The sequence below is a fragment of the Falco cherrug genome, chromosome 7 (genome assembly GCF_023634085.1).
Source record: "Falco cherrug isolate bFalChe1 chromosome 7, bFalChe1.pri, whole genome shotgun sequence".
Taxonomy (NCBI): Eukaryota; Metazoa; Chordata; class Aves; order Falconiformes; family Falconidae; genus Falco; species Falco cherrug.
This window is the reverse complement of record NC_073703.1, coordinates 12,684,861-12,693,846: the sequence shown is the minus strand read 5'-3', so window position 1 is coordinate 12,693,846 and position 8,986 is coordinate 12,684,861. Positions and strand designations below refer to the sequence as shown.

Genomic DNA, 8,986 nt, shown 5'->3' with positions numbered 1-8,986 from the left:
TGTGATTAGTTGGTGCTGTGTAAAATCTACGTCCAAACCCAGGTTTTCTTTTGCTATAGCATAATTTGTTTTGGAACCGGAGCCTTGCAGGAGCCTGGGGGGTTGAGGAGTCACTGAAGAGCACTGAGGGGAACAGGGAGGTACAGGGAGGACTGTGAGTCCACCTCTGCAAGCTGGTGCCAAGGGGACACTGCGAGAGGGGTCAGGAGCGGTTTTTCCAGGTACCTCTTATGAAGGAAGGATGCTCCCTGCTCACTCATGTTTCCCACAGCAGACCATGCCGGGACAAGCAGACTGCATCTCTCCCTCATATCCAGAGACCAGCGTGGATTACCTCAAGCAGCCCTAAATTTTCAGAGAGTATTCTGTGCTCTCCTGGTGGGCTGGAGAAGGCAACAGCAGGTAATGGAGGCAAGATGTGACATACTCATCTCGAGATTCCCATTTCAAAATAAAATTAATTCTTCATTCACCAGCACTGTGCAGTGTTGCCTCCTGGTGTCTTTTGCTCAGAATTATGTGAACCAGAAACAAAGTCATGACATTTATTTGAGTGAGTGTGATTTACACAAAGGAAGGAATCCCACAGCATTTAACTTCTCCTGTGAGTCATGTTCTGGTATCCCTCATCCTGGGCCTTCACACACGTTTTGCCCTGGACATGCTGAAATTCCATGCAACAAAGGAAACCAAGGGAGAGGAAGGCTGCTTTTGAGATAAATCTCACCGCACAAATTCCTTCATTAAGTGGAAAGTATTATGACCCAGCCTTTGCCTCCTGCTACACGCACTGAAGAGAAGGTAGTGTGGGCTGTGTGTACGTGTGCCAGGGCCGCATTTTTTCTTGTGTGTGTATTTAGCAAAGTGGAGGTCTCAAAACTACAAAAAAAGCAACTTAGGCCTTCAGAATCCTTGCTCCTCTGTGACAATGGGTCTATCTGGCTAGTAATCCTAGTGTTAAGCGGAAAATAACTGTAACATGATTTTATTTTGCAGACCAAAGCTGCCTCCCGTCAGGGCCACACACAGAAGGTTCTGGGCTCCAGGAAAAGGGTCATCAGCCACAGCAACCAGGGATGGGCAGCGACGGCAGGGAGGCTCCGTGAGCCACCCAAAAGGTGTTCGGGATGATAGGGTGCACTGAAGTAGTTTGACCTTGCACTGCTTCTGCGTTTCAAGTTCTCTTGTTTTCAAAAACATTCCAAGTATTTAAAACCTTACCTTCTTGGCTCAGAAGAGGAACTTGCTGTATGTAAGAGGCAGCAGCACACCGGAGCATTGGGTGACCTGGTCCTCTCTAACAGGGTGCATGCACTGGGGCAGGCTTCCAAGCTGCAGCTGGGGCTTTCTTCTGTTGCTCAGAGTTGTGCCTGTGTATTTGTAATTACAGCAATGTGTGTACAGCTGCTGTATTTTTGTCTGCAAAAGCCATGGTAATTGCACTTAAGCACTGCTGCATCTTCCACGTGTGAGCCTTGGGTTGAGAATTTTTTCAATTGAGTCCCAAATGGCACATTTTGTATATCAGTATTTAGTGCCAGTCTATAATTAGAAGATAATTTTTTCCAGAGCTAATGAAAAGATGGCCTAGCAACCTCTGGATTTGATCCCAAATCCATTAATACAGTTCAAGTGATTCCATTTTATTTTATGTGGGACAGACCAAGAAGTTTGACGAGAGATGCTGCCAAGTATTTCCAACCAGGAATATGCTGAAACTTAGTGAAAAACGATGGAAGAATTCATCCTGTATCTCTCCCTCTTACATCCAACTTGGAGAGAAGTTGGGAAAATTAAATGAGTAACACTTCCTGAACTATGATGGTATATGGATGGAAATGTGGCTAAGAATTAGCTCCCATGGAAAAATTAAGAAAAGTATATTTCTACCATCATAATGAAGACTTGAGCTGTTATGAGTCATTAGTGCCAGTTTATAGAGCCAAAGATGCTAAGTGTCAGGATACAGTGAGCCTCATCTGCATTTCTTTCCTGTGAGCCAGCCTTTGTGTGTGGATCTCTACTACAGTGTCCTGCCACGCTGAGCTGCAGCGACAATTTGCCACCAAACATTTGGCTCCATTTCACATCCACCATCTCCACACCCAGATTTCACACCAAAAGTAATAGCTCCCAGCCCTTCCACACCCAGCTGTCACCCTGGTGCCCAGAAGTCCACTTGATTTAGCACGAGAGCCAGATTAATGATGATCAATCCCTAAGGAGTGCTAGGAGAGATCCTAAACCAGCCCAACCACACAACACTCTGCTTGGCATTGGTGCAACACCTATTCTGTGTGAGCTTTTCTGTTTGGATAGCGTTATTCTAAAGCAACTAAAAGCCTATTAAAATGCACCAAAAAAAGCAAGAAACGGCTGTTGTGATGTAGGTATGCTGCATTCCCAAGCGGGGTTCATGATCCGGCACATATCCATTCATCAAAGATACTTACAAGCATCCGAGGAAATGCCAAAATAACATCACATTGTTGAAAACCCAATTTTCACAGCAAAACAGTGCAAAGGGAACATTTTCACTGACCAGCCTCTTCCTGTGGGATGAGCACTTAGTGAGTGGAGCCCGACAGAGCAGGTAGGGCTGGCGGCTGCTTCTGATCAAGCACATCCCAGTGCCCTGCTCTGATCATGGGTTTCCCGTCAGGTTCCAGCATAGCCCATGCCTGTTCTCCACAGGCAGAGCCCTGAAAATGGAGTATGAGCTGTGGAAACGCCACCTACCCTGCACCAGGAACACGTGTCCTAGAGCACAGCATCTTCAGCTCCTGCTCGGTCCAGTCATCAGCTTTCTGGATTTATTAACAAGGTAAATCCCACTCACAAACTATCAAGTTGACAAAGAAATACAGTATAAATACAACAAAGAGCCACAGTGAAAGGCAAACACACTTTACATAAGAAAGTCTGGAAAGGCCACCAGAATGTTTGTGGGAAGGATGCAAGTGTTTTTTAACTTTGAACAATGAGACCAAAAGGTGGACAAAGAAACCACTGTGTTACCACCCCAGGGAGTGAATAAAAATTGCCACAGACTATGAATTAATTCTGAAACAACCAGGCTCTGATGAAACCCTCTACAATACAGATACCAATTCACCCACCTCAATGTCATCAGCAGAACAGGGTTGTTAATCAATGTTTTCCTGGAACTTCTTTTAAAAGTTGAGATCTCAAACTATCATTCCTCTGCTACTCCCTCTGGACAGCCTTTATACAAGACAGATAAAAGGGGAACGTCCCATTCACGACCACACAGCATAAGAGATTTCCAAGTCAAAGACCAATGCCTAATCTTATCTTTGGCATGAATCTTATAATTCAGGGTTATTTCTGACCTGATGATTCCCCACAGCCTATCTTATTTACAGAAAGACAGGAATTACCAACAGCTCATGACATTTTTATTTTAATGAAATTTAAAAAGGCAGTTATTAGTTATACATACACACAACTGATTCTGTACTTGTTAGTCATAAATATAGAACATTCAGAAGTACAAAATACACTTTATCCACAGCACAATTTCACATCAATATGAAGAGTTTAAACAGATACGTAACCAAGTGCCTAACAATGACAGAAGCCCATTTTTGGAGTAGTTTTCTTTTTTTTTTTTGTCCTTTTTTTTTTTTTTTTTTTTAAAGACCATTAATCTACACAAAGTAATCAGTGCCCACAGTCATCAGTTCCATGAAATGCACTCCAGTTTAGATTAGGAAAAGACTGACCTTTTAAAGACAATTAGATGCCATCACCTTTTCTTTGCCCACATTCTCCACGTCTCACAGCTAACAACTATGATAAACGGGACTCTGGCAAAAATCACCTGAAGCCAAACTTGAGCACTGCCAGGAAAAGTGAAAATATCTGAACTAGAAATTAGTCCACTCGATACCTTGCAAACAAAGAGCAACAGCAGTATGACACTGATAAGGCATTAATGACAAAATGGCTGTATTATTCTCGAAAAAAGAGTACACCTATGTATAAAAATATATGTCATAGCAATCGGGTAAATCCAACACTATTTAACACTGTGCCAAAAGTAATTAACAGTTAAAAAGGCAGTACTGCAAGAAGTATTTACAGTTTCATACTGTACTTCAAACAAAAAAGAAAAAAAAAGGCAACAAAGCTACAAATGGAACTATCTGGTTAAAGCATCACTGTAGGTACTGCCAGTAGCACTTGTAACAAGTAATGTGATGGAGTCCCTCTTGTTAAACAGGATTGCTTGTCTGAATAAATGAATGTCAATACTTCAGTATCTAAAAAATCTTCTCAGTCTACATGCCTGCTCATTGAAATAACTCACCCAGACCATTACTATTTGCAGTTTCTTGCTCCATCAAGTTTAAAACCCAAAAGATTCAGTTTCAAGAAACACTGTGTTTGCCGCACAGTTTGATGAGAAATCACAGCTTTATTTCCAGCTTAAAAAACACAAAGGAAATGAGAAATCCACCACCTATGAAATTCTGGAAACCGGCAGCCAAAGTGCCAGCAAAGCTACACCAATGGCACGTAATAAAAACGTTAGCATTCCAAATGCATTTTATAACTTCAGCTATAGGATAAGTAAGTTGCTTTAGTAACCGAACACAGGACAAAAAGATACAGCACAGCCAACACTACAACAGCTTCTTCGGCCACAAGTCCTGGGACGAGGCTGTTTCAGAGAGCAAGCCACTGACACGACGGCAGCACACGGCGAGGGCAGCAAATGCTGAACTTGCTCGATCGCTCGGTCAAAAGCACAAAGCCGCCAAACTCTTTAAGCTCATTAAGTGCTCCCTCCTCGCTGGCTTGGGAATGGCAATCCGATGCCTCCCACATGGGCGTGGGAAAGAGCTGCGGAGATGGGATGGCCAGGAATGGGAGGGGAGGTAAGGAAGGGTGGAAATGCCAAGAAGAAAGCACTGGCTCGGGACAGCAGAACAGAAATGGGGGACAATAATGGCTCACAGGGAAACCCCAAACTTGGCACGATCTGGTCTGCCCCTTAGCAGAGTAGCCATCCCCTTCCCCAACCAGAAAGGCAGGAGTGGTCTACAAGGTAAGAAGCAGCCTCAGGCATATTGGCTTCAAAAAAATAATACTGTATTTAAAAAAGAACAACAACAAAGAGAGATGTGCTTGAAATTCTGCTAACAGTGCGCTTCTAACTGCACAACCAAATTCTGTACATGAGAAGCCTTCTACAGTAGTATAAAATCCACGACACGCTGAGGAAGTTATCACTGATGTTAGGAGTAAATTTACTTTAAAAACCTTATTTTTAGATTGAAATCAGGAACAGAAGTAAACTATAAATATACTTAAAGCAGTTTTGGGGGTAAAATAACACAGAGGAACAGCATCTTTTCGATTCATTTTTCACTTTATGGAGAAATATTTTTAAAAAAATGTTAGAAGAACTGACACTTACCGTGTCAAGCATCTTCTGTGCAGAGATACAAACTGCTCATCCACTGCTCTCTCCCTCATGATTAGCCCCTTTTGAAAGCATGCCCGGCTGTACAGAGGCCAACCACCTTGCTTAGCCGGCACAGCATCTAGGCAGCTTTTACAGACATCAGTGAAATTCATTCGGGGACAGCAGAGCTTTGCCTAATTCGATGAGCAGTCATTCATTCAAGCAGCATGAGTGGAAAGGGAGAAGGCTCCAAGGGAATAAACATCCATGTGTTTAAAAGAATAGTGCATAAGTGCATGGCTTGCTCACCTAAGAAGGTATTTTCCCGATCCCTGGGAGAGAAGAGATAAGAGTTTTGTTTGTTCTCAGTGTGATTTTTGTGAGGCAAGTACAGACCAGGAGATCTGAGGCCTCTCCAGTACTGCATCTAGAGATATAAAAAAATTTCCTATAAAAAGAGTCCCTAGCCCCACTTGCACATAGGGTAAGAACTTGGTCCCAGACTTTGCAAGAGAAACAGCAGGAAGGACTCTTCCTGGATACTGAAAACTACATGCTGTCCTTGGAGGAGGCTGGGAAAGCAGTCAGATGGGAACACCAGCATATGGCTAACTGCTGGAGCCACGTCCCTGGGTCATGCTCGCCGCAGCCCAGCTGCCTGCTTTGCTTCTCAGCATGAAACCTGTGCGGCCAAAGCAGGCTGCGGGACCGGGGCCTGCCTGCTTTTCAAGACACTATCTCGACAAGATGGACTGCAGTGACGTGCACGGTGCCTCCTGTCAGTCAGAGGCACCCTAGAATTCAAGAGGAGCTACGAGGAAGCAGACCTGAGCGCTGTGAGGTCTAAGAATTGCTGTGGACAATGAGATCTTCTAGATGGGGGCTATGGCCTGGGGTTGCTGTTTCAAGGTCTGTGATGGCCCCTGAACATGCAAAGGCTGAGGGAAGCTGTCCCCTTCCTCCTCTGCAAAGGCTGGTTACCACTGTCCAACCTCAAAGGTTATGAGCAACCTGCACATCGGAACTCTGGGTTCCTTGTCCTTCATGAGTGATTTCTTGTCCTCACATCCCAGAAGAAATGATCTGGATAAAAATACTGACCTTACAACCTCTGTAACTCATCATGCATGTGAAATACTGCATAAAAAAGTTTCTACCACACTTCTGATGAAGACATATGGTAGGTGACTCACAGAAGAGGACGGAGATTAACTCACCTCTGTGGAAAAGCATATAGCATTCAGAAGAGTCAAGAGTCCTCAGCATGCTTGGTAAGCTGAAAATCCCGTATCCAACAGAATGGGGTTAACAGGGTTTAACAGAAGTGATTGCTTGGGAATCCAAGCAAGAATTCAAGTTATCACTGTGTACGCAGTGGACAATAGTCCAATTGATATCTATTACCAACTCACCCTAAAAAAATTATACACTACAAAACCATCTCACTGCTTGCAGCAAATGAGCTTGAATGATTTCCTAGTAATAGGCCACCACCTTGCACTGTTAAAATGTGAGGTTTCACAGTATAAAAAAGTACTTCACAGAAAAGAAATGCAGCTAATATATAAAATGCAATCTTGATGTGTTTACAGTCATTTTTTATGAGGCAATATTTTTGGGAAAGCAAGAACAATAGAAATTAAAGCAGCCAGTGAGAAATGTGAAGAGTTATAGGCCTCAATTCAGTGCAAAACCAGACTAATAGCTTATGTAAGTAAATGTTTGTTCTGAATAGAGAACAACCTGAATTAAAAGTAAGAACACCTATGTGAAGTGATGGAGACTCCCATGATATCTAAATCCTTCACATATATTGTCAACCTTTTCAGTACACTCCAGAATGGACCCTTGGTAAAGGCAAAAGAAACCAGTACAGGAAATCACTTCATACAGCACAAGATATACATAAAGTACCGAAATGTACACACATTCAAGTTTAAGTTAGAAAAGGCAAAGCTGAATCTTCTGGTGAGAGAGGCCTACATTGTGTTGCTTAATCTCACATTTAAAGTGACCTAAAACCCACAAGAATCAAAGAAAACAGAATATTGTGTCTGCTTCCAGAAACTTAAGCTTAAAGCAAGGCATCGAAATTGAGCGGTAGGCACTGCAACAAGACATTACCTTACCTTTTCTCTGTTAGTCTTTGTTACTTTGTTTTCTATTTAAAAATTACCATTCAAAGGAAATATTAAGTATCATTCACATTCAAATATTTAAGACTCAGAGATATTTTTTTTTTTAAATCAAGCAAAGTTTTTCATCTCTGAGGTAGATGACAATAAAATAAAGAAAAAAATAACGGAGCTGTCAATGAACACTAACAAGTGCTGGAGCTCCTCTGCTGGCACTGACGCACCCCAAGGAGGAGAGAGCAAGCCCTACATCACTATCTGAAACATGAGAAATGTGTCTCCTGGTTTAGTAGCTTCTACAGAAATGCAACACAGAAAAAGCAGAGCCCAAATTACACTGAATGGCCTTGGAGAAGAGCTTCCATTTCTGCTTCGCAAGCTACTCGGAAAATGGTGGAAACATGCCCAGGTCAGCAAAATCTTCAATGTTGTAATTGCCAGTACCCTGTGTTGGATCTCCTGGCATCGGCAGCATGTCCTGCGTGATAAGGAAAAAATCAAAGTGAAGTGTCACTTGCTAGCGCATTATCCAGACACAAACTGTTTCCTGTTCCATCTTTTCAGTGTAAAACCAGAAAAGGCCAAAGTTTAGATAAATAAGGTGAAAACCAGACCTGTGCAGGGTGCTGGGCTAAGGTTTGTGTGCTGCTTGTGTTTTGCTGGACCGTTTCTGAATGGGAGGTGGGACTTCAGCAGGGCAGAAGTTTGGGATTGCTCCTCTGAATGAGGCCCATTTGAGCTGTCCCATACTCCTCCCAGGCTGAAACAGCTCCCCTTGGGATGGGTAGCTACATATGGAGAGAAGCAAGCCCTCTGATTTCACTATATGGGAAGTATTCAATGTGTCACACACTCCCGCACCCTACAGAAAGGAGCTCCTGCTGTATAAGCATGGGTTTGGGGAGGGTCTCACCTCCTCACCAGCAGTCTGTAAGTGAAAATATTACTGCTCTTTGTTCTCTGAAGAACACTAAAGACTGTACATCCACCCCAGCTAACAAGATGCCCAAGCAGCCTTCGTCCATGTACAAAGGCAGAGGAAATAACAGGAACTTCTCAGGAGAAATGGGATGTCATGGTAATTGCTCCCACGTGTCTTAAGCCAAGTGAGGTCCCTGCAAGAGGCTTCAAAAAATACTCAACCTTTCCTCTCAGCCGGAGGCTGAAGCCACAGGGAAAAGATATCCCTTGCTGGGAAAACCAAAGTTTATGCTTTGCTTTTCCTGTCAGTCCTTACAATAATAAGCTCTTTTACTGCAAAGCCAAGTTGTGGCAGGGATGGCTCATTATCCTTATGGTAAAACAAAACCTAAAGAGCAAATAGAAAGCTCACAGGATCTGGTCTGTGAAGGAATAACTACGGCGAGCTGCTCTGTACTGAGAAGTCACCCCAAAATAAAGACCGATTAAAATCCGT

At 43.2% G+C, this 8,986-nt stretch overlaps 1 protein-coding gene across 5 annotated transcripts in view; it reads right to left on the bottom strand.

Annotated features, from left to right (window-relative positions):
- Positions 1–3,408: 3,408 nt before the first annotated feature.
- Positions 3,409–8,986, bottom strand: part of ARNT2 (aryl hydrocarbon receptor nuclear translocator 2) — a 107,532-nt gene continuing 101,954 nt past the window's right edge. For all 5 annotated transcript variants that reach the window (XM_055716004.1, XM_055716003.1, XM_055716005.1 and 2 more), the window contains one exon: positions 3,409–8,047. In XM_055716004.1, coding sequence (XP_055571979.1) covers positions 7,949–8,047 — 99 coding nt within the window. In that variant the 3' untranslated portion in view covers positions 3,409–7,948. The remainder of the gene's footprint in view (positions 8,048–8,986) is intronic.